This window comes from Cryptomeria japonica, chromosome 3 (genome assembly GCF_030272615.1).
Source record: "Cryptomeria japonica chromosome 3, Sugi_1.0, whole genome shotgun sequence".
Taxonomy (NCBI): Eukaryota; Viridiplantae; Streptophyta; class Pinopsida; order Cupressales; family Cupressaceae; genus Cryptomeria; species Cryptomeria japonica.
Window position 1 is genome coordinate 97,351,177 of NC_081407.1, and position 25,813 is coordinate 97,376,989.

At 39.9% G+C, this 25,813-nt stretch overlaps 1 protein-coding gene across 2 annotated transcripts in view; it reads right to left on the reverse strand.

Annotated features, from left to right (window-relative positions):
* Positions 1-861: 861 nt before the first annotated feature.
* The window catches only part of LOC131046017 (general transcription and DNA repair factor IIH subunit TFB1-3), a 255,073-nt gene continuing 230,121 nt past the window's right edge, over positions 862-25,813 (reverse strand). For both annotated transcript variants that reach the window (XM_057979650.2, XM_057979649.2), the window contains exons 22-23: positions 1,558-1,626; positions 862-1,454 (exon numbers count right to left, since the gene is read on the reverse strand). In XM_057979650.2, the coding sequence (XP_057835633.1) occupies positions 1,368-1,454; positions 1,558-1,626 (156 nt within the window). In that variant the 3' untranslated portion in view covers positions 862-1,367. The remainder of the gene's footprint in view (positions 1,455-1,557; positions 1,627-25,813) is intronic.

Consider the following 25,813-nt stretch of genomic DNA (forward strand, 5'->3'; position numbering starts at 1 on the left):
CTTTATTAATTTAATTAAAATATTAAAGTCATAACTTTAGTATTCCATTTATTCTCAGAAACCCATCACCTGAACTCCAAACTGAAAACAAAGTGTTGCCACCAGTCCAAGGAATATAGCAGGGTCACGACCAATCCCCTCCTAAAAAAATAGGACCCCTTCCTAAAATTTAGGAAACCGTCTCAAACCATTTGGAATGATTCGGAATGCCTTTCAAACCATCTCCTAGTCTCCTAAACAGAATGGCTTATAAAGCCCTTGCATAGCTCCACAAGCCTTAGCATGGGTCCCCTTTCCAGTCCACTGACCTACGGGAACCCAATGATAGGCCAATCCCTGCTCAACTGCCTATCACCTAGGGAGGGGGCATTACAAGAATGTACCAGATGCTCTCACGGAGGACTAATTGTGAGAGTCAACAAATGCATTGACATTAATAAATTGATTAACTGCAATTTCAGAATTCTCTCTCTAATTCGCATGTTTGCAAGGAACACTCAGAAAAATTGATCATGCAAAGGAACACTCAGAAAAATTGATTATGCAAATACTGTTCAAATTACCTTCCATACATATATTATCTATGCCTCAAGCCTTGGCACAAATAGGTAATCAAAATAAGCTCTTCAATGTAAATGGCATTAATACCAGACACATTCAATAACAATGCTCAAAATATTGTCTTTATTTCCAAATTTTCCTGGTCATCTAGACTTAATTTTCTGAATATAGTATTTTTATGATATGCATCAGAGGATTATTTTTTCTACTATTGTTTTGTATGATCCGTAGCAGGGATCTAGACAACATTGCTTAAATTAAGTTTTCATTTTATATAATGAGCTTATTTTACACTGAAAATGTTTTTCGATGAAACTAGATAAAAAAATATATATTGAGAACCCTAGTAAATTAAATTACAAAATGACAATTGGAAATAAATGCTATCAATAGCATTGGATAAGTGATATCCCACAAAATCGCAATGGCATTAATTTCCCCACTGCATTTGACATTTAATCACCAAAAAGAAATTCCTCCACACTAAAATATAAAAATGGTATAAACTATAAAGTGAAGGATACCAAGACTCAGGCCAGTTTGGAGGATTGATCTCTCAAATTAAAAAGGCATTGCAATATGAACAGCCCAAAATTTTAGCTACAAGCTGCAGAAGTTTCTTCCGAGAACATAGTTCATCTTTCTACAAGGATGAGCAGTTGAAATATCATACTAATAGATGAGAAACAAATGAATTAACAGTTAAGAACAAGCAGGTGACAGAGAGGGGGTGCGATTAAATGCTAACAAATTAAAATTGCAATGGATGTGAGGACAAATTTCTCAAATCCAGAGCAAGAATCATACTAAATTACTCCATTGACCTTTGGGGCACTTTTGGCAGATTTCCTTTGTAGTTCTGCTTCATGATGTGCCAAAGCTGCATCTATTGCCTGCAATCAATGGATTATGAATATAAGTATTGCACTTATACTATGAGAACACCTAAAATGAGAATTCATGTCAACAAAAACACTGGTATAGATGTCAGTGTACCTGAAGCATTGGTTGGATAAGCAATGAAACTTGATGACGAAATTCCAATTCTACCGATTCCTTGGTTGACTGCATTAGACAGATCATTTAGTATTTTATGAACAAAATGAACTATGTTCATCAAAGAACAGTATATATAAGTTCTAAGTTAGTAGATAGTACAGGTTGAGCATAACATATTCATATTTGCATATAACATCTCCGTTTACAAAATATTCACACTATACCCAGATGATTGCAGTTATCCAGGTTGTATCTGAAAAGACAAAGGTGTATCCAGGGCATATAAATTCACTAATCATGTGTTTTGCAATGTTACCCCAAGTTTCCAGGACAGGGATAGCAGGGGATGGGGAGGATGAGTTTCATGGTCTCTGATTTTTCAGGCCATTTTTAGGGACGGCAGGGGACGGCAAAGGGGATGGCAATGTAAAAAATAGGGAAATTTTAAATATTCATATGATAACATTCACAAATCCAACAATAAAAGGATGCCTTGAATTATGAAGTTTAACCTGCCATTCATGCATGCGAATGCTATAAAATAACCCTTTAACCTCCAAGTTTGAACTTTGAAGTGCATTTGTGTCTATAGGTTTACAACCTATTCAAGTGCAAAGGCTATGAAAAATAAGTGTTGTAATAATAACAAACATGCCACTATCTAAATATCACATGATATTCTAGTTGAGTAGAATGACTTACTATGGACATCTTGATCTAAATCAAGAATCCAATAGATGTGGAAACTTGATTAGCATTGCATAACATCTTGTATGTCGAGAGATACAAAAGCATTTGCTTCAAAACTGATTACCAGAATGTTTCATGCAAATAAAAGGGATAGCATGGAGTAATGGTCAATGCTTATGTTTTTAAATCTCAGGCACAATAGAAGCTAAAATCAGAGAGCAGCCTCAATGCCCAAAATTATTTACCATGCCACAGCTTGCTGCATAAACCACCAAAATTGAATTATATGAAAATGAAATCAAATAGCACTAAAATGAGGTTGTTATTCCAATTTAGCGCAACCTGGGCTATGGGGGCCTGTTGATGTGTGTTTTATGCACATAACATTTCAGAATAAAATACCAAGGTAATTTATCCTCTCTTGAACAAAATCACCTCAGATGCTAAGAATGAGATCAACTAAAATGATTCCAAGGTTTCTACATGTCAGGTCTTGACGAGTGGGTAACTCAATGGTCGATGTGAATTGCTGTGTTCACTTGGGGACTTACGCAAATGTTTGGATTATCATGAAGATGTGGAGTAGGTGTACTGACAACTTAAGATTTATCAATATGGCTCTGGATTTACTTACTAAAAAAATGGGCAAAAGGAATAGGGTTTACTTACTAAAAAAATGGGCAAAAGGAATAGGGTTCAGGAAATCTATTCTAAGCCCAGGAATGTAGGAAATGATGAACAGATCTAGTGGAATCAAACTAGGCAAGGTCTCACAAATAGGTATTGACACAGGCTTAGTGCAATCATCTAAGGTATACTTAAGGATTTTCAGGCTATCACCATCAAACGTTGACACCATCCAAGTTGATGCTTGTCAAGGGACGCGGAATAGTTGAAGTTAAGCTTACTCAAATCTCCAGTTGACCACACAAGGCGCACGTACCAGCAGCAAGAGGCTAGTGATATGGATTAAGGATTCCACACAAATATATTCAACAAATCTTTCACTCAATCTAACATACATGAAAATAAATTATAATCTAACTTGGAGGAATTGAGAACTATGAATGCAAAGACCACTTGAAGAGCAAAATCACCAACAATTGAACAATGATTATGATTCAAATAGCTGCAACATATACCAACAATTCTACAAAAACTCTCCCTTACAAATGAGAGACAAGGAGGCATATATAGAGTATCTTACAAAATGGATGGCCCAGATTGATACAAGATCAACGGGCGAGATCATGCCAACAAAACCCTAGAATTGCCCTAATTAGGGTTTACATAAAAAATGGCGCCACCTACATATGGCCCAATAAAAAGATACCTAGTCATCAAATAGGGAATCTTTTAGAAGATTCCTCCTTGCATCTCTCTCTCTCCTAGCATACTCCAAGAAAACTCCTCCATGGAAATGCTAGGCAAGGTATTTTGTTGTAAATCAATCACGTCTAGTGAATCCGAGCAAGCATCCAAAGTGTTCTCCCAATCTGGCATGAGCTTCTGCGAACTATGAACATGAATAAAAAAAGAGACCAAGTCGTCTATCTGACTCTTCTTCAAAGAGTCTAACTGACAAAAATACATAAATTTCATCTTGTCTCTTAATTCGGCTAAGTGTAAACCACTTGCGTCACTAACATCAACACCCAATAATTCCTCAATCGAGACAAGGATCTTCATTTGAATGTCCTGAATCAATCCCTCCATCTCCATACAACTCGACTGGGCGTTCTCGTAAGTTGATTTCTTCATGGCTAATGAACAATACCAACCATGGAAATTGTATCTGTCTCCACTGTGCACAATGTTCTCACTGACCAAGGTGGAATTAGGAATCTTCTTCAAAGCCTGGAGGCGTGGAATAGTTTTCTTTTGAGTAGGTCGGAATTCTTCCCAAACTCCCTCCAAATACTGGATTCTAAATGCAAGCCTTGTTGTCCTATCATATGCATGGACAAACTGAGTAAGGAAATCATCTGTCTGCCTTCTTGTATTCTCAATCCACTTTTCTACCTCCGAGAGTGTATCTCTCGCTGCCTCATAGTGTGAATGCATTCCATGGTCAACTGCAATAGGGGAAATAAGGGTGGGATTTTCACACCTTATCCCTGCAATATACTCTCTAAGTCTGATATTCTCTTCTCTGTACCTTTCTTTCTCCACAATCTCTCTGTCTAACCTTGCATTGATCGCCTTGAGGTTTTCACCAACCTCTTGAAATTCTTGCTTTCTGGATGTACGAACAAGGGCAACTGAAGTGATCTAGAAATCCATAGGAGTAGCAATGTCCGTTGTCACACCTACAATAGGAACAACAATCTGCGCAATCTGCATTTCTGTCTCATCTCTAGCTATATGCGACAAAATCTCCGCTTTCTTGGGCTCTTTCTCCTTAGCACTCCTAGCTAGGTAGTCATCAATGTCGTCAATAGGCTGTACCTCTATCATTTGTTTACTTTTCTCCATACTTCTCATCAGCCATTCAAGAATAACAGCCATCTCCATACCGTCATCGAGGCACATTTCTCGATCATGTCCTCTCAATGCCGAGATAACATCATCATCATCATCATCATCAAGATTATTCCTGGTCCAATCGTATACCTCATTTCCCAAACTAACTTGCAAAAGGACAGTAGGGGATCCCGACTGATCATCATTCTCATTTGGAGGTGTAGATGTCGCTATGGCATGTAACTCTTGAATATTCCCTGGTAATATCACTGTGTTGGAACATTGTTGGGTCTCCTTGTTCTGCTCTGTTACTTCAATCACTTTGATTGATGAGACACTGAGAGGTGGTGAAGGAATGATAGGTGGAGGAATGATAGTCTTCCATTTCTTCTTCACCTCCTCAATCTTCTTCCCTCTGGCCTTGACTTCTACTGGCGTGTTCTTCCTTCTCTTGGGAGCTTGACTCTCTTTGTCTGCATGAATCCTGACATCATTGATAGTCCTCTGATCATCCTTGGAAGTAGACTCTTCCGACTTCATCCTTTCATAAGTGAAGGGAACACCCATATCAACTAGCTTATTTATCTGTATATCTACCCATGCACGGGAGAAAATTAAGACCTCTCTCATCAATACATTTAGGTCAATCTCTTCTGACTCTGACAAATTAGGCAATAGGATTGCCTTCTTCATTTCACTCTCATACTGTGGATGCGTATGATCTCTGTTATCTAACACTTGATCAGGAATGAGAAAAAGTCCACACTTCCTCATGAAATCCATTGACATTCTAGACCACATTCGTCTCTTCACTGTTTGCTCGTCCATCAGGTTGGCCCAATAATCTTCTATGTCAACTTTGTGAATGAACTTCTCTCCCCAGATCCTTCCAATTTTCTTATCTGGATCAAATCTTTCTCTTTTCTTATATGTGTAGCAAATCGACTCGCAGTGCTGGCGGCTAAGGCAGACTGGCAAACCTCTGACATCTTCCCAACTGAAATAGGGAATGTCATGCCTATCCTATGCTTCTCTCTTTGTTTGGCATCAAACTCTAGAAGTTGTCTCACCACTTCCAACAAGATCATTCTGTCGGCCGGATACCTAGGAAGTCTGTAGGGTTCAGATTGAAACCCATGAATCCTAAAGTACGTGAAACTGGGAAACTGAATATACCACGATCCATATCTCTCTATTAGCTCTGTTGCCTCCTTGGACAATCTTCTGTGGATTCCACCTTGCAGCATCCGTGTGATGCACATAGTGAATACGTCATTCACTCTCTTATAGTCTTCAATTCTATACATGCTCAACTGGGGGTAGCATTCATGACTCTTGAATTGTCCTTGCACATTCCCGACTTCACCTTTACATATCAATCCTCTGTATGAAACAAACCATGCAAGCAGGTATACCAGGTAAGAAGTCATGGCGAATGACTTGGACCGCTCTACTTTCCTCAGCTAAAAGTCTAGATTGTCGCTTATAATCTTAGACCAATTTACCAATGTCCCTCTAAGACAATTCTGGATGAAATAGAACATTCATCCATCGAATATTGCTCCCTATGACATCCCCATCACTCTGTTGAGTAGGAATATCAAGTCGCTATACTCCTCTTTGAAGTCTATGCACATGAGTGTCTTGGGAGCCTTGGAATGATGAGACCTAGGCTCAATCATCCACTCTTTGTTTATCATATTCTTGCATGCACCCATCTTCTTCGTGTATCTTTCTGTATATTCATCCTTGGTCACATCCTTCATGTCTGTTCCGTGTGGAATTCCGAACACCTCAGCAAGGTAGGCAATAACAACGCCCTTAGGAGTTTTGATCATTCGCGTGAGCGGGCCATAACATCGTGCACACTCCAGGATAAGCTCACTGCATTGTATGCACTGTGGAAATCCAGCGGCATGAAAAATACCACTCTTCATAATGTTTGCATATGCTGGGGAAGGAACCTGATTTCCGACTCCGAACATTCGCTGTCGCATTTGGTCTAAGTCTAGGAAATGCATGTTTGTATCTGTGATCTCCTTCCATCTGGATGAAATCTTGAGCTCTGGATAAAATCCAGTCTCTAGCATCTTCAGTAGTTCTTTCCTTTCCTTAAATCCGGACTTTGACATCGCACCTGTACGAAGCTTGAAGTTAGACTTAGGAAAATAAATAATGTTCTTGATAAAATTCCTGACTTTCTAAAGATTTTAGCTAATTAGAGCATAAAGTAGGGAGAATAATCCATACTCTTTGTAGATTTCGACAATTAGATTCAAAGTGTGACAACGCTAGGGCATGGAAACCCTCTATAAAATTCATTAATACCTCTTTATGCTTAGAAATATGCAAAATAAAATGCAAACGAGTATACCAGATCAACGATGACTTAGGAAAGGTGTGAAAAGTTGTGTTTTCACACAAGGTAGGTCTCAAGATACCTTCCGCAGTCAACAATGGAGGTCAACAAATTTGAAGACAACCTACAACTAATAAATTAACTTCAAAAAACATGTTGCAATCCTTCAAAAATATGCACAAACTTGATAAAAATCAGTCTCAACGATGAAAATGATTAATTTTGGAAACATAGTCATGGCTGGTAAAAGATAAATTTCTGAGGACAAGTAGCCATTAACACAGTTGCAGACCTTAAGACATCCTTCTAATGGTCTGAAAATGATTCCAAAATGCCTCCAAATACTCTCCAAATGTAAATCGCTGAAGTTGCAGCTGGTTGGGCAATAAAAGTTCTGAAAATTGAATGTACAGCCAACAATGGAGGTCTAAATCTGAAGCAAACTCAGATCTGAAGCAAATGACAGGTAGGGAGGCAAAGGTGGCATCAAACATGCATGGAATTCACCAAAGTAAGGTCCCAACACTTGCAAAATAAAAATCGAACTTTCCCAGCTATAGCGCCATTTTTGAAATTCTGAAAATGTCTTCAATGCAGCTCAGATCTGCAACAATGGAGGTCTGGAACATCAAGCAACAATGGAGGCAAAAATCGCCAAAGTCACCAAACACTAAAAATCGCTATCTTCTACCAAATATCACCAAACTTGGAAAAATCGAAAAAATCTGGAAATGGTCTTCAATGGCAGCAATGGGATGGATTGCCAAGCTCGAAAAATAGAGGAAATAAATCCTCAATCAAACACTTCACTTCAGCACTTTGCCAAAATTCGCCACCAATAAGAGAGAAAAATCGCCTTTCATGGAGACACTAGGCAGATTTAATAAAATATTGCTGGAGACTCCTCTCTTATACTTGCTTTTGCCTCTCACTTTCACCACACAAGCAATTTGGGATAAAACACTTGCATATATACTTGTTTGGTAAAAACCAACTTGCTTCTAGAAGGTTAAAAGGATTAAATGCTTATTGCAAGTTATTTAATTTTGTTTTTAAAATTTTAAATAACCGTCAATCATCATTTAAAAAACAATTAAAATGGGGCTCACTTATTAAATATTTCAATTTTAAATCAAAATAAGGGAAAATCGATATGGGTTGGGATTAAAAAATCCCATTAAAAATCATTTAAAACATCAAAAATTCCCCACAAGGGAAAATCGATCTTAGCTTGGATAAAAATCCATGCAAAATTTCATCAAAAAACACATAAAACACTCTAGGGGAAAATCGATGGCAGTCTGGACAAGGAATCCACACTCCAAATTCACTTTGCTTGCAAAAAACACTCCTTAGTGGAAATTCGACCTCAGTCTGGATGAAAATCCGAACTCAAAACTCATCAAATTGCTCTCAGTGGAAAATTGACTTGGGTATGGACCAGAGAAACGAGACTCGCCCGAAATCGCCCAAACTCGGCGAGTCCGAGTCCGAGTCAGGCCAAACGAGTCCCAGGGGCTCGGACTCGGACTCGGCCGAGTCTGGAGAGTAAACTCGCCAGACTCGCCGAGTTGGCGATTTTGGCTCAAAATCGCCAGACTCGGCGAGTCCTGAGCCCCAGACTCGGCTACTGGCTGGGTTAATAAAATGACAAAAAAAAAAACATTTTAAAAAGTTTTTTTAAAAAGTAATAAGTTTTTTTGGAAGGGCGAAATTTGACATTTTGGTCTCTCCGTCAGGATTATTTTATGGAATATAACATTTAAGTATAAGTGAATACTTTAAGTTATATTCCATATATACTGTCAGGATGTTTGAGAGTGGTTTCGGGCCTCTAGGAGTTATATTGCAAAATCTAGTTTTTGGAGGATTCTTCAGTTTTCCAGACTTAGTCAAATTTCAGGATCAGGACATTCCAGACTTAGCCAAATTTCAGGGCATTTGAAGATCAGGATGACATTCCAGACTTTATCACTCACCAACTTGACCTAGCTTGGACCTTCAAGAATGATACTCACTCACCAAGCAAGACCCAATTAGCAACAAGAGCAAAACCAGGCCCTAAGGAAGACTCTCAAAGAAACCCTAATTCAGACTTGTAATAAGTTTTTTTGGCCTCACGGGGCGCTGCCCCTCGACCTCGCCCTGTATCGCGACAGGGAGCGCGCAAGGGGCGCTGCCCCTTGACCCCACCTTGGGGGTGCTGCCCCCAAACCCCCGTCAAAAAATATGGGGGAAACTGCGTCGATAGAAGTAGAGAAAATTTAACCTCCGAGTCTGACATTGATTGGATCGACCAGGTAGATATAGAGGTTGAGACCGTAGCCATGGCAGAGGAGGAGCGGAGAGCACGAGCACAGACAGGAGATTCAGAGGCAGATAGTGACACGGATGTTCTTGATGTTGGTGAGCATGGCATGGTGTCACGGGGAGCGGCTATGGCAGTCGAATCATCCAGGACCTACCTTAGACGCCTTCGCAGGGGGCTGGGGCCGGAGGGTGCAGGCTCCTCTGAGCCATAGACTTGTAGTTGTATTTACCTTTGGTATTTGTATGAAACATTTGATGATGATCATATGATGACATGGATTTTTTATTACATGAGTTTTGTAATATTGTATACATTTGACAATATTTATATATCTATGTTTGTTATTTTCTTCAGCTACAATTTGCGTTTATGCTTATGTGATTGATGTATACTTGTGTATGTAATCAAATGAGCCGAGTTTGATGATGTTATTGTGTCTTTAAGGTGTATTCAATAAAGGGTGTCTGAAACAAGTTTTAAATATTTAAAAATCTCTAAATTTCTTGAGTTTTTCACTATCCCGAGTCCAGCCGAGTCTGGAGCCGAGTTTGACGCCGAGTCCCGAGTCCGAGTCCGAGTTGGCCTTGCCGAGTCCGAGCCGAGTCCGAGTCCCGTTTCTTTGGTATGGACTGAGAGTCTGCACAAAAATGCACATGAACTTGTATCAAAACAGCCTGGTGGAAAATCGACCTAGGCATGGAATCATCCTCAACATTGTCCGCACTATAGTCCGCACTCCTGGTGGAAAATCGATGGCAGTCTGGAAAAATCCTGACACTTAGCCAAATTTTAGCACTTCTAGGGGAAAATCGAACCAGGTATGGATAAACAATGGTGGAAAATCATATAGCCAGTATGGATTTCAGGGGAAACCTATGTGTAGTGTGGATTTTGAGTGGGGGAAAAGAGTGGGTAGTTTGGAATATGAGGGGAAAAGCACCTCTAGCATGGAATTTGACCTTCTGACCCTTGGAATATGGATTCCCTTAGGAATTTGGCATTTTAAACACTCAAAATTGCTTAAAAACTTCAAAATTAGACTAGACTTGGGCAAATTTTCCAAAAAATTGAGCGAAACGCAAGGAAATTATCGGGATAAAGTGCGAAATCAATTTAAATAATACCTTAGGAGCGAGAAAACAACTCCAAAAGGTCTGGGAATACCTTGGCACTTTAAAATCACCGATGCGCGTGTTTAAAAACACGTTAATGCTCAAAAGGTCAACACTTAGACAAAATTTAGGATCATTAAAATATCAATGTTTGCAACTTGATCCTATAACTTCAAAAACCCTAAACAGCACTAGGCATGATCAAAACTCCAAGACTCGGGCACGGGAAACACAAAATTGCCCACTAAGCAGCCAAAACCCTAACCTAACAAAGCAGAAAGTAAGAAAAGAGGGGGTCCCCATTAGCAATGGGGCGATGTGTGAAAAGGTCACAACAAGGCCCATGATTAATTTATTGTCTTTTTTGATTTCTGTGTTTTTTCTTAAAAATTGTGTTGGAAAATTTGGGACAGTTGGCCATCCCCTTTTTCCTTGCTTCCCATCCCTGTGTTTCAGAAATTTTTCTAGAAGTTTTTGAATTTTTGGAGATGGCCTGGGGACATCCCTGACACATCCCCGCATCCCCAAAACGTCCTGGAAGCAGGGACATGTCAATACACCAGGGATGCGTGCGTGAAAAATTGCAAGCCTTGCCATTAATATCTTCATAAGTACTTTTTATGAATAGGGCTCAACACCCCATAGATAGTAAATGAGCGGAGAAGCTGTTTATTCTATCCAAATCACATCAATACTAAAATGTTTCTAAAGCAAAAGCAATTCAAATGTTGCAGTGTATGGATAACACAAGAAAAACTATATAGAGTGCAAAGGAAAGAACATAACTAATGATCTTTAAAAAATGAAAATTTTGACAATTGAGAAGAGAATTAAAGTTCAATATGGTACCGCTGTCCAATATTATGTTTCTTATACATACTAATGATATAAAATATGAAATTGTTAATATAAAGAGAAAGCTGAGAAACAAATGAAGTTCAACATCTACAAGACTACACCACAAACTTTTTTGTTTTTTCAAATTTTATATGAATGTATCCACCCGTAACATATCTTAACCCTGGTTATTGGTGTAACTTGACAATCATCGTTGAAATTCATAATTCACAATTAAGATCGATCACAGGCATCCTACAATTTATTTATAAGAATTTGACTTTTTCCTAGGAAGATTTTAATACCCTTTACTCACCATTATCTTTTTTGTCATAACTACGGAACAACCTAAGAAAGTTATTTCTTAAAGTCTTCCTGATTAATTGAATGGAGAATCTTGCGGTTACACCCACCTTTGCATTGGGAAAAAAACCATGTTTCACTGTGCTGCATTCCTAATTCATGAACCCAGTTAAGGGTTACGAACCAGACAGCTCTTTACAAAAATTGAATAAAAAATGATTACATAAACATACTGGAATATTCAGAGAACATAATGTGACATTACAGCAGAATACTACAATAGCATTCTATCCTACTAACCTGTCCAGGTGATCAGCCTATGACATTTTTACTCTCAAGTCTCAACAATATTATAAATCAAGATTCCAACATGTCCAACAGGTACAGCCAATTCAGTGCTTCAGGTATGGAATGAATTCAACTCTCATACTGTGATCCTTGTACGATCATTGTCTTCCCAGTTTGACCTTCACTTCCCCTTATCCAATCTCTTTTTGTCATTAAAATTGGCCTTTTTCTGAAACCACCACCCAACAACCTGTTGTGACCTTTTTTTTCACACATCGCCCCATTGAAAATGGGGACCCTCTCTTTTCCTGTTTTCTAGGGTTTTGTTAGTGTCCTATGACCTTCCGTTTCAGTTTCACCAAGCCTTGTCCAGTTTGAACAATTCGGGCCCTGATGATTGAAAGTTAGTTTTTGCAAATTATGTGATTCTGGAATACAAACACCACCAGAGTGCTTAGAAAGGCCAAAGGACGAAGATCGCAATTGATTTGGACGAATTTGGACAACTTCCTATTTTTAGAAAGTTTGCTTTTTTGCCTTTTTCCTATTTTTTAGGAAGTTTTGTTTTTGGCATTTTCAGCCCGATCCCCGGTATGGCTATTTTTAGAAAGTTTTTCCTATTTTTTAGGGATACCTGCTTTTTGCTTTTTTGGGATGGGAATCTAGGGTTTGCACTTACACCACTGACCAGCATCGACTGGGACTCAAAAATTCCAAGTTTTGACCTAAAAAGCCAAAAGCCTACATTTTAGGGGGCGTGATGCCTCAAATGATCCACCTAGGCATGGATTTCAAATTTCAAGTTAATCCGGTTAAATTTGATTAAGCTACGAAATTTTGAAAATTTTCTAAGAATTCTTCTATGTCTGGCTAACAAGGGTTTTAAAGTATTGTTGCAGGTTCAAACTCCGCCATGATACGAGAGGCCATGAAGAGAAGACCCTCCAAAGTCCGCCTTGAGCCTTGTATAAATGATGCCATGTGTGTGAGGCACCTAAACTTTGCCATGTGTGTGTGGGAGGTCATGTGGGAACACCTCCAAACTCTGCCATACCATGAAGGAGGACCCTCTAAACTCCGCCCTAGGCTATGTGGGAGTGCTTCTAAACTCCACCCTAGGATAGAAGGTCACCAAGAGAGCCCTCCAAAGTCCGCCATGGGGAGATAGTTCAAACTCCGCCTTGGTGGAGAAGTCACCAAAGTCTGCCCAAGGGGTGCCACCAAACTCCGCCTTGTATGGAGATATCACCAAAGTCCGCCAAGGGCCTAGTCTAAACTTCGCCTTGGTAGTCAAGTCAGCAAAAGTCCACCTAAGACATGTAGGAACACCTTCCAAAGTCTGCCATATGTTGGAAAGCTCATCAAGAGAGCCCTTCAAACTCTGCCATAGCCATGTGGAAGACCTTCAAAACTCCACCCAAGGTCCGCTATGCTTGAAGAGGTGTCTTAGAAGTCCGCCCTAGGGGATGTGTTCTAAAGTCCGCCCTATGGAGACCTCCAAAACTCCGCTCTAGGCCATATGGAGGCCTTCTCAAAGTCCGCCATGCCTTGGAGAGCTAAGGGAAGTCCGCCAAAATTAGAAGGTGATGAGAGTTATCATAAAAATCTGCCTACACATGAAGGGTCAAACAAAGTCAACAAGTTGAGCGATGTCATCAAAATCCATAAGGATTTCGAACTTGAAAAACAAAATAGAAAGTTTTGAAAGGGGATATTGGAAGATCCATAAAGATTTGAACTTGAAGACCAAGATAGAAAGTTTTTTTAAAAGAGAATATTGGAGGATTATTGGATATTTTCGAACTTAAATCAAAATGGAAAGTTTTTTAAAAAAAAGAGATATTTTCTTAAAACTTGGAAACATGAAGTTAAAATTAGGAAGTATGAGTTGGAAGATTTTAAGGGTTTCTACTTGAGGATTTAAGCTTGTTTACAAATACTTCATTATAAACTTCATTTCTACACCAAGAAGTTCGAAGTTACTAAGGAGAGCTTAGTAAAGTATTTCAGTTTGAAGATCATCTCGAGAAAATTTTGATATTGCTGGAAGTTGGATAACTTTTTTGACAAAATTTTCACAGATTTTTGGAGGAGGGCAACTAGTACGAGGAAGAATTATTTAACCTTTTCTGAATTTTCTGAGTGTTCTTGAGAGAGTTCTAGCCCTACTTCTACCCATTCGAAGGTGAAACTAAATTCATGATGCAGATTTATGGATTTTTTTTGAATATTTTCCAGAATTTAATAAATGATTTTTTCGAAAATTTTGGAGAAAGAAAATCATTTTTCAATTTTTTTTTGGCTAAGTATGAATTTTTTTGAAAGTTTTGACACTTGGTGGTATCCACAACCAGCCTTAAGATTGAGGGTTTTTGAGGTGAAAATTCAAATTTTTTTTGGCTAAGTAGGGGAATAAAAATGAAAAATTTCCAACACTTAGCCATTTCGCAGCCCTGTTATTTTCGAAACTTTGCAAATTATTTTCTAACTTGAAATTTCATTGTTTGTCTACAGGTCCTAGACATTATGAAATTTCAAGTGGATAAAGATGCTCCTCCGGAGTCGAGGATGACTTCAAAATGGAAGAACATCAGCGACACCAACCTCAGACACATCAATCTGAGGGAATTTAAGAAGCGAATGTTTGGTCTGGACAACCTTGTCTACCACCATTGCGCGAAAGATGATGAAGAGTGGCATTGTGCATGCTGCTGGCTTCCTCCCCACCATGCAATGCAATGAGCTAGTAGTTGAATGTGCCAAACATTACAATCCCATCAATAAAGACATTGTTGCACCTGATGGAAGGGTACTAGCGAACATTAGTGATGAGGCCATCTGAGAGGCCTTCAGGATCCCAAAGTATCACAACATAGTGTATATGACAAAGGACGAAGCTGATGGTCTGTGTCAGGACCACCTAGAGGAATATGATGCCATAGTTAACCATTCCTGGCTAGACAAGCCAAGGAAGGGCACCTCCAAACTTCAGAGGAAGAGCCTAGTGTGAACATACTTCAATGAAGACATTAGGGACATGAATGTCCTGCTCAATAGAATGATGGGAAACCCTCAGGGAGCTCCATTCGAACCCTGGATGTATTATTTCATTAATGAAATAATCAATGGAGTAAAAATGATAGATTGGGCCAGGATGATCAGCGACAACCTAGACAGCCAGCTGAGGAACTTGGAGACGAATAGGACTTTCTTCATGAGTTCTTACCTGTTTTATTCCTTGGCCAGGACCTATAGATACAGAGGTCTCACTTGTAGAGGAGAAGTAGGGAACAAGGAGAACCAGTTTCCAGTGTATGATTGCTATCCCCAGCTCCACATGGAAGAGAAATTCTATTTCAAAAGAGTGAATGATACTTTCCTTATGCACATCACTCGGACACTGCAATGGGCTGCACCAGAGACTCTCTCAAGAGTCTATGGACTTCATCAATCGGTTCGGATATTGGTACATCCAATATCCAAAGTTCACTTACCTCCGAATTCAGGGATTCTCCGGACCTCCATACAAGCTTCCAGCTTACCCTACCAACCGAGTGGTGTTGCTCGAGGTTGTAAGACAATTGGAGGAGTATATAGTGATTCAAAGGGATAAGCAAAAGAAGGCAAGAACATCCTCACTTACAATTGGCAATGGGCTGGAAGCATGTCCATCATCACAAGCTGCTGCAACCGCTGAGAAGGAGCTAGCTTGGTATCCCTTCTATCAATACAAGGCAAGAGGGAATTTCGATCCATTCCACAGGATAAAGAAGGTCGAAGGAACAACGTTTGAGCATAGACCAAACCTAGAAGATTACTGGGCTAATGCAGCCGATAGCTTCGAGATCAGGAAGAGATTCTGGTCAAGAATTCCTTTGAGCATGGTGAGAGCAACAGAGGTATCCAGAGTTGCCGATCAAGTGGAGGAAAGCTTAGAGCTTCAGCAGCCAGGCTTTGAAAAGATGAAAATGAACCCCTGGTTTTAATAGATTGGACAGAGGGGGAGAAGTCAGATCTAGCACACCTCATGAGATTGGTGGTTGAGTATTCGAGGTGGTGGACGTCTGAAAAGACAAGGCAATTAAAGGCCAAAGGTGTGACCTTGACCTACGAATTGATGGGAGTAGATGATACTCTGTCCATCAATCCTTGTACCTCTGCCGGTGATGCCCGAAATCCAGAAAGTGTTGGGTCTCGAAAGAGGAAGGAGTTGGTTGGAAGCTCCACAAAGGTCATAGGGAAAAGGGTTGTAGGTGAAAGAAAGGAGTCCAGCGAAGGCCACTCCATCCTGAGTGCTGCTTCCATTGTGCCTGATCAAAATGCAATTGGGTAGCAAGAGATGAACATCTGCATGATTGATGATGAAGTAAGAGTGCCTTCTCATCCGGTTAAGGAAGTAGTGGAAGAGGTCGTCCAAAGTCCAGACAGAAAGAAAGCTAAAGCACCTACAGTCTTCTTGGATGGCATACCAACAAACCCAGGAGAGGCAGATGATGAGTTTGACCGGAATATTGTAGAGCAATCAACCATTCCGGATTGGTTGAGGGAAAGAATAAAGGCCAAGGTCTTGTTGATGTGTATTTTGTACACGACCAAACACAGAATAAAATACCTAAAGGGTACCTTATCCTCTCTTGAATAAAGCCTCTGAATGCTGAAGATGTCACGGAAAGGATCAATCGGGATGACTTCAAGGTTCTTTGCTATAGGATCTCTACGTGTGGATAAGCTCTCTGTGGTATGATGTGATTTGCTGGAATCACAAAGGGACTTACACTTTGATTACTAAACGTCTGATTTGCTGGAATCACAAGTCCTACTAACTGACTGGAAGACAAACAAATGGCAAAAGATGCAAGGTTCAGGAAGTCTACTCTACTACCTAGAATGCGAGAAGATGGATGAATGACTAGGTGGATTCCTACTGGGTTGGGTCTCACCATCAGGCTGAACAATTCAATACCAACTCAGTGCGATCTTCTAAGGGATGCTTCCAATATGTTTAAATCGTACACCATCTAACAATGATCATCATTCAAGAAAATGCATGAAACAATAGACATGTAACGACTTATGATTAAGCTCATTTCATTCCAGTTGACCACACTAGGCGTCCTTACAATCAGTAAGAGGCTAGTGGTATGGGTTAAACGGATTCCACACAGGTGCATTCAACAATTTCCTTCATTCGATCTAATCATCTAACATCTAGAATTGAAGATTCAACAAGAAACCATGCATATTGCAAGAAACGACACACTTCACCATTACTTCAATGAAAATGGAGTTTGTTTACAATCAATGGCAACAATTTCTTGCCTTGTCCTCCTATTCTACTCTAATTGCTATTCTATCAACTGACTAATCACCTTCTAACTACTCTCTATTCACTAACTACCTTCTATTCACCCTCTTAGCCTTTACAAATGAAGGGCCGGGGCTTATATAGTGCCCTTAATACAATTCAATGGCTAAGATCAATTTGAGATCAATGGCCAAGATTCTACAATGAAAACCCTAATTAGGGTTTGTTACAACAAACTCAATTCTGACCAATGAAATAATTGTATTAATTGGACACATGTCTTCTCTAGAAAATTCGACCAATGGATAGCTGGGGTAGGTACATCGAAGTTTGTGACATCTCCCATGAGTTAGGTACATTGAATCTGGACATGCTGAGGTGGACCAATCCGACTGGAGGAGCGATGACTAGGATGCCACCTCCTTTGACACTTGGTTGATGCCAATTTGATGTTGCTGAGAAGCTAGCTTTAATTAACTCTTCTGAAACTATTTGCTTCTTCAATGAACCCTTGCTCTAACTTCTTTTGCCTTTGGTGTGCAGGATGATGATGTACCTCGCCTTGGAATGCTGGACTGGAGGAGGTCACCCTTATCCTTGCTTGATCTTCTTTGATGATACTGAGCTGGAGGAGATCATCTTTGTCCTGGACCGGATCTTCTTTGATGAGAGCCTGCCGACTTGTAGATCTTCCGGCCTTAGGAGTCGCCATCTTGATACCTACACAACATTTCAAAATTAGTCCCTGAGCATTAAAGGGTAGAAAATAAGACTCAAAAGGAAGATTTAAGATATTAATTAGGAAACTTCATGATAAATCTAGAGTTATTATTTCCTAATTAATTAATCAATACTTGGACTTTCCTAAAAAAAGTGCCCAAAAATCAAGTCTTGAACAAGGATATTAGGATAATTTCGCCATACCTCCTCTTGAGTACTTAACTCTAAGACCTTTTGAAAATGATGCAAGAAAAATAGATTTTGCTAGGCAAAGTTTAAATCATAGCCCTCTCTTGGATGAATTGCGCCTCCATTAGTCTTCAAAATAATTTCACCCTCCTTAGTCTCCACACTTAGCAAAATTTCGCCTTCAATCTTCTGGATTTCGCTCCTCAAATTGCTCCTCAATTTCGCACTTTAGAAGGGATGAATGAACGATTTGAACTTGTCCACAACACTCCTCTCTTATAGAGCGCTCACCTTGATTTACCATGAGGCCGACCTAGCAAATGAGGGGTAAAATAAATAAAATTTGCTTGAAAAGGTGGCCGACTTGCCTATAAAGGCAAAATTATGTTTTTTGAGTGCTCAATTTGTATTTTAATTTAATAAAAAATTAATTTTAAATGCCTTCAAAGTAATATTTCGATTTTCTCAAGGCTTAAAATTAATTTATTAAAGGCCAAAATGCCTTTAATTTAATGCGAATTTAATTTTAGTTTTCCAAATGCCTCAAATTTAGCAATTTTGGCGATCTAATGCAAATTGGAGAATATCAATTTTTAAAACAAGGCTTAATGAACCTTCATGATGATTTCGCCCTGGACCCTCTCTGAGGGTCAGGAGCAATTTTCCAATTTTAGCCTTGAATACTTCGCACCTTGATTCCCAAAATCCCCTGGAGGGTAAGTTGATATCCAATTAAAGGTGTTGCACTTCTAATTTTGACATTTTGCATGAGAAAAATAAGTGGAAATGTAGATTTCGCCCTGGACCCTCTCCAAGGGTCAGGAGCAATTTTTTCATTTTAAGTTGTAATCCACCTAAATTTGATCGTCGAACCCTCTATGCCACTCCCAAAGTCCATTTCCTTGCACTACCAAGTTACTTCATCGACAATTTTGAAGGAAATGATGTCTTTAGAGGAAATTTCGCCCTGGACCCTCAGCAAGGGTCAGGAGCGATTTTCCATTTTTTGCTCAAAATTAGCATTTTTCAACGTTCAAAATCTCTTCAAGACACTTCAAATAGATCTTCTCATTGGCTTCCAGACTTTGCTCTATCCAACTTGGGAGAAAAAGTGCAATTTTGGTGTTTTTCGCACTGGACCCTCAGCAAGGGTCAGGAGCAATTTTTTGGTTTTAGGCATATTTTTCATCTTCTAGACTTCAAATCGCCTCTAAGGCATAAAACATCATGTCCTCTTCCTATCCGAGCAAGATTTTGTCTCAATTCCACACAAAAAGAAGAGAACCTTGGAAATTCGCTCTAGGCCCTCAGCAAGGGTCAGGAGCGATTTTTCAATTTTGGCTTGATTGCTTCTTTGTTGATCGTCCAAGTTATATTCAATGGGTAAGACATGCTTCCTTTCATCCATTCCAATCATAAAAAACATTTTGACTTTGCAAGAAAAATGTGCTTTTGAAAATTTCGCTCTGGGCCTTCAAAGAGGGTCAGGAGCGAATTTTGTAGTTGTGACCAAAATACTCCACTTTTCATCTTAAGATCTCTTTGCTAAGGAAGATGTCATCTTGCATCATGCTATGAATAGGTTCTTATGTCCAAGAAAAGTCAAAAAATGTGCATATAAATAATTTCGCTCTGGACCCTCAGAGAGGGTCAAGAGCGAAATTACCCTTCTTGGGCAAAACTCCTTCATCTCATCATCTTCCATCAAGTCTGGATACTTTATCATGCTCACTTCATCCTCCACCATGCCTTTGACATCTCAAATCGACCAAACAAGGCTAGAAATGACCCTCATAAGGTTTTTCGCCCTGGACCCTCAACAAGGGTCAGGAGCGATTTTGATGATTTCAACAAGATCCTTCATTGTTTCAAGCTAAACTCTTTCACGCGGGTGGAGAAAGTCATTCATTTTCCATTCATGCTCAAAACTTGGTCTCTTTCTACTACAAAATGAGGGAAATCAAAATTTCGCCCTGGGCCCTCAGCAAGGGTCAGGAGTGATTTTCCCTTTAGTCTCCAAAATTCATCCTTTTTCATGTCTTCAAACCTTCAAAAGCATCAAGTCACGTCCGATCGCCCTTCCAGGGTACCCTGCACATCACAATTTAGCCAAAATTAGCGAAAAATAAGCTCCAATAAGATTTTCGCTCTGGACCCTCAGCAAGGGTCAGGAGTGAAATTCACAATCTAGGCTAAAATGCTCAATCTCTTAGTTTCAAATCACTTCACAGGGCAAGGTAAGATCGTTCTCAAAGCCAGGAACAAGATTTCAAGCTCAAACAAGGTGGCAAATGAGGTTTATGATGATTTTCACTCTGGACCCTCAGCAAGGGTCAGTGGCGAAATTCCTAATCTTGGCCAAAATCCATCATTTTTTTAAGGTTTACAAACATTTCCAACTTTTCCTTCAAAATGCCTCGCAAGTCAAAATTTGGTCAAATAAGGCCAGGAATGAGTCCTAGGTTGATTTTCGCCTTGGACCCTCTGGAAGGGTCAGGGGCGAGATTCGCTTTGGACCTCCTGAGAGGGTCAGGAGCGAAATTCGCTTTGGACCCTCGGGAAGGGTCAGGAGCGAAATTTGACTTTTTGAACTCTCCGTCAATTTTATGGAATATAACATTTAAGTATAAGATTCTTATACTTTAAGTTATATTCCATATATACTTTCAGGATGTTTGAGAGTGGTTTCAGACCTCCAGGAGTTATATTGCAAAATCTAGTTTTTGGAGGATTTTCAGTTTTCCAAACTTAGCCAAATTTCAGGATCAGGACATTCCAGACTTAGCCAAATTTCAAGATCAAGACTTTCAAACTTCATCACTTACCAACTTGACCTAACTCAAGCAGAACCTGCTATCCAGGTGATCCCCTTGGCGACACTCAAAGTGCAAAGGCTAACAGACAAAACCCTAAAAGATCTAAAAAACAAACCCTAGAAAGCAAAAAGCAGGGGTCCCCATTTGCAATGGGGCAATGTGTGAAATGGTCACAACAGGTCCCCAAGGAGGCTTGTTCCGAAGAGGTCACTGCTGCATTTCTGGAGAAAGTGAATGAGCCCACTATAACTAAACCACCCAAGCCCGCCAGAAAGTTTTCCCTAATTCAGAGAGACAATGCAAGGTTCAAGACAGTCCAGATAGCGGTGCCCAAAGAAGGAAAGACTAGGGACAATGTCGCCGCGGATGATTACGAGATCACTACCATAGAGTTGGGTAAGCGGTAAGCCCACCCAGGACCAAGAGGTCTAGTATTTTGACGACTCTTGCAACGCTTTGAAGACAAGTCTGGCCCAGAAGAAAGAAAAGAGGAAGAAGGTCGAAGAAGAAAACCAGCAGTGGAGAAAGTATGTTCTCCATCTTACCAGCCCACTCAACCGTGAGATCCCGGTTACTCCGCCACAACCTCTTTAGCAGGGATCAATAAAGGATTATGAGGATATGAAGGGTACATTAACACAGGCTAAGGAATGGATTCCAGATGCCTCAGCACGTGCAGATATACTAGTAGAGAATTTAGTGTTAGCACATGAGTCGGCTTCTTCACTTGTCAACCGTATCCAGGATTTAGCCGCCAATTGGGAGGACGTGGAGGAGATTCAAGATGAAATACTTCCTCATCTAAAGGTTATCCGAGGTTTGTCCAAGAGAAGTCTGGTGGATGCAGGTATCATACAGACTGGAGATAGGTATGACTTTAGCACCTGGTATTACACCTTGGTTACCCGGATTGAGGTTTTGAAGAAATCCGAGACCAAGTGCTTTGAAACAAAGGAGAGTGTCAAGGATATTTTGAGCAAAGTGTTTTGTGTAGCATCTGAGATTTGGAAGAAAGATAGTATAAGGGAGAAACACTTGCAGGCAGAGAACCTGAGAGTCGGGATTCAGTCAAGCTTCTTCAAGGATTCAGGGATGATTGACAAGGGCGATCTTTCAAAGATTGCAAACTTTCTCTTCATCGATGAAAGTTTTCTTGCCTATGCAGTTGAGTGGGAAGGCATCCTTGCCACCTGTACCGATGATGTGGACATCATCGACTTCCATATTGGCAGTTTGCCAAGTGTCACCATGGAGGAGGTCAAGCTCATTGTGTCCAGATACATTGAATCTATGAAGGAGGAAAGTAGGCGCTCACCCCAGTGAGATTAGCAGCTGTGCCACGTGTCACTTTCTTCTTCACTCGAACTGATGGTGTTTTGGGAAACCCTAATTAGGGTTTAGGACTTTCAATCTTGGCCCTTGATCACTGTTTGATCTCGGCCATTCATTTATTTTGAAAAACTATATAAGGTTGCCTCCTCTCATTTGAAGAGGGTGAGGTTTTTGATGTATTGTTGCGTAAGGTCATTTCCAGATAATATATTGCATGTGCGCTGCTTTGTAATCCCTATTGTTTGAATGATTTGCATGGTTTCAATTTCCTCAACACCTAGTTAGAATTAATTTAGATTTGCTTTCGTTGTTGTTAATTCGAATGAAGGATTTTGATAAGTGTCAATCAATGGTGTATCTCCACTCATACTTTTGGTGAATGGATGATTTCCATCTTACCGTGCAAGGTTAGCCTGAGTCCATCCCTTGTGCATCCCAACATCTCGATCATAAGCACAACCCATTGAAGATTGCACCGGCCTTGTGTAGTCGTCCCTAGTGTGGCGAAGCAAGGTTTGGTTTCTTGAGAGCACCCAATTGATACCGTCTCCAGAGTTCATAGGATTAGATTAGCCTTCCTAAACCCTATCTCTTTTCTCCTTTCTTTTGAAAGTCTAAACCTTGAAAATCTAAAAAAAAAAAAGGGCCTAAAGTTGCTAAATCCATCTAAGTCCAGCAGTTCAAAGACAGTTGTTAAACGTAAGTCCCCCTTGAGATTTTCAGCATACACTACCCAAGAAGCTATTTCACTAAAGTCGCTTGTTCGCACATATAGACCTTGGAATCACTAGTGATTTTTTAGGAGAGGATAGAATGCCTTCGGGTATCCTATCCTAATGTTTGGTAGATGATAAAACAGACACCAACACAACCCACTTGCCAAAGTCATAGATTCTTAAAATGGACATGGTGCGTAGTAATAGTTAAATTCTGCTAGCAGGTTTAATGATGCAGAGCATCTACACACCCAACCAACTAAGGGAGATCTTTCTCCAAACTCGTCTATCCAATTAGGTGACAACAACTCACTTACTCACTAGTTCCTTCACAAGGTCATTAGTTACTCATAAGGCTACAACAACCCATAGATACTCCCTTACTCACAAACTCTCAACCAACCATTGGCATACATTCAACTAGGACAGTCCAACATGTCTAAAGTCCAATCCAAGTTCTCCAACATTCATACACCCCTTGTAGCCACTCACTCAACACCATTCCCCTATTAGGACTTCAATCTCCACTAACACCCACTCACAACATGTAATAGAAACCCACAAACAAGTGCACCCCTTGACACATTCTACAAGGTCTTCCAACATGTAAGATCCTGATTCTCTACCCTCCCAACCACCCAAGAGGTCACAACAATGTTCATTGCAGTCTCACTGTTTTTAGGACTGTCATACTATGTGCAGGGACAGTCATGGGTTCAAGACTCCCTCCTCATTCGAAGGTCTTCAAACAATAACAATTATGATGGAGGGCTTCTCTCTACTCTCTTCCCAATCACCACTCACTGAGTAGTTCATCACTCAACCATTCAAAATGGAAACTCTTGTCACACTGTCAAACAGTGACAGTCACAGGCAGTATTAGGACAGTCAAAGAAATGTTGTGCCCTTAGTGAGGTTTCATGACCTCCAACCCCTGGGAACTTTTATTGACCATATCCACTCTCCCCTCAACACTTCCTTCAATCACTTCTAGGCTTATATCAACACTACAACCCTCCAATACCATGTATGCACTGTGTTCTCAGACCGAGACACAGAATTTCAGTACTATGTCTTCTTACTTGCACGTGCCAAGCACTTCATAGGTCCCTGCAAAGAATTTGCAAACAAAATACATGTTGTCCAGGGTCATTCCACGCTTTGGCAGGGAATTATCAATGTGGAAATGGCCCCAAACACATTTATGACTGTCACGGGTTACCCTAGACTAGGGTTTTGACAGTTTTTTATTAAATTTGCTGTAACTTTTACAAATCAGAATGGAATTCAGTGAAACAAAAAGGAAAATGCAGAGGCTTCACTCCACTATCATATTCAATTGATTTGCCACTTCAAAGAATAGATTAAAGCAATAAAAAACTCGAAATAGCAGACTGTTTTCCTGAAAACTCAAGAAATTGCAGGGTAAACTCAGAAATTTTATTGAAAATGCTTCATTACATTGCCCAAGGCCCCAACCGACCTGTGCGTCGATGGGAAAGAGGTATTTATAGTTTTCCTTCCTCCCCCAACGTCTATAACCAACTTTTGAACTTATTTTACCAACACACACCTATTTACCCACTTAATGCAACAAGTTGCTTTGACAATTTTTGGCAACATTGACAATTTTGCGTACAATAGGTCATAAACTCAACCTAAGGCCACTATGACTCAAAAATGATAGAAATAGGTTCAAATAGGTCTAAAAGACCTTTATACATCATTAAACACCATATTGAACCCATTTATTCACATTGCCCACACAATGACAATTTTGACAATATTGATCATCATGACTCCCACTAGGACTCAATACACCATCTAATGGACTCAATGACCTTTATTACATCAAAGATGGTCTTCTAAGACCTTATTCATGACAATAATTCAAAAACCTTGACTTGTTACCAAACTGGCCTCATGGTGGCCATCTTGTGCTAGGTGCTCCTGCACCATTTAAGGAATAATAGTAACTATTGTGCCAGCAGTAACTGACATTAAGTCGGAAAATTCAAAGAGCCACCCACCAGGAAGACTCCTAAATAGAAAAAAGTTTACCTAGGATAGCTCTGCCATAATCAGCAGTCAGAAGCATGGGAATGTCAAGGGCTGCGCAAGAAAAACAGGACTGCAGGGACCCAAAATAGGAAAAACGGACGGGTTAAAGGAATAACCTCCATCTCTAGCACCTAGAGAAAAGAACCAATGAGAAAGAACACAACCAAAAAATCAACACCCCAAAACTGAGTAAACAAAAACTCAGATGCTCCAAGCAAAATCCTTCTAGATTCGGAATCTGGGGTGTGCAAGCAAACAGTTGAATTGGAAGGTAAAAGTCTGCATTGCGCTAATTGCAAATTGAGAAATCATCCGAGGAAATATTGTCTAAACAAAACTCCTTTAAAAATGTAGAAATGGATCAAGAAAAACATCTATAATCCTAATGATAACAAAAGAAAAAATATTGAGGATGAAAAATCTAAATTTGCTTTTGGCAGGAGACTCTTCCTAACTGAGTCCTCCCAAAGACAGTATTCCTCCCGTGGTTGTGGGGTTTTCTGACAGCTTTAGCTTCTTGTTGCTGATAAAGTGGATATGGAAATATTGACAAAGGAGCTTGTCACTCTGATTAAGGGCAACCTTTCAACTAAACGATTGGATGAGGACCCGATCCTCAGTGAGAAATTGGAAAATGGAATGGCCCTGACTTTGGAAGAAAATATATAAGTCAAAGATGAAAAGTATGCTTATTAAAATTCATATCAGTAAAGCATATGACAGGGTCAACTGGAGATTTTTAATAAAATTC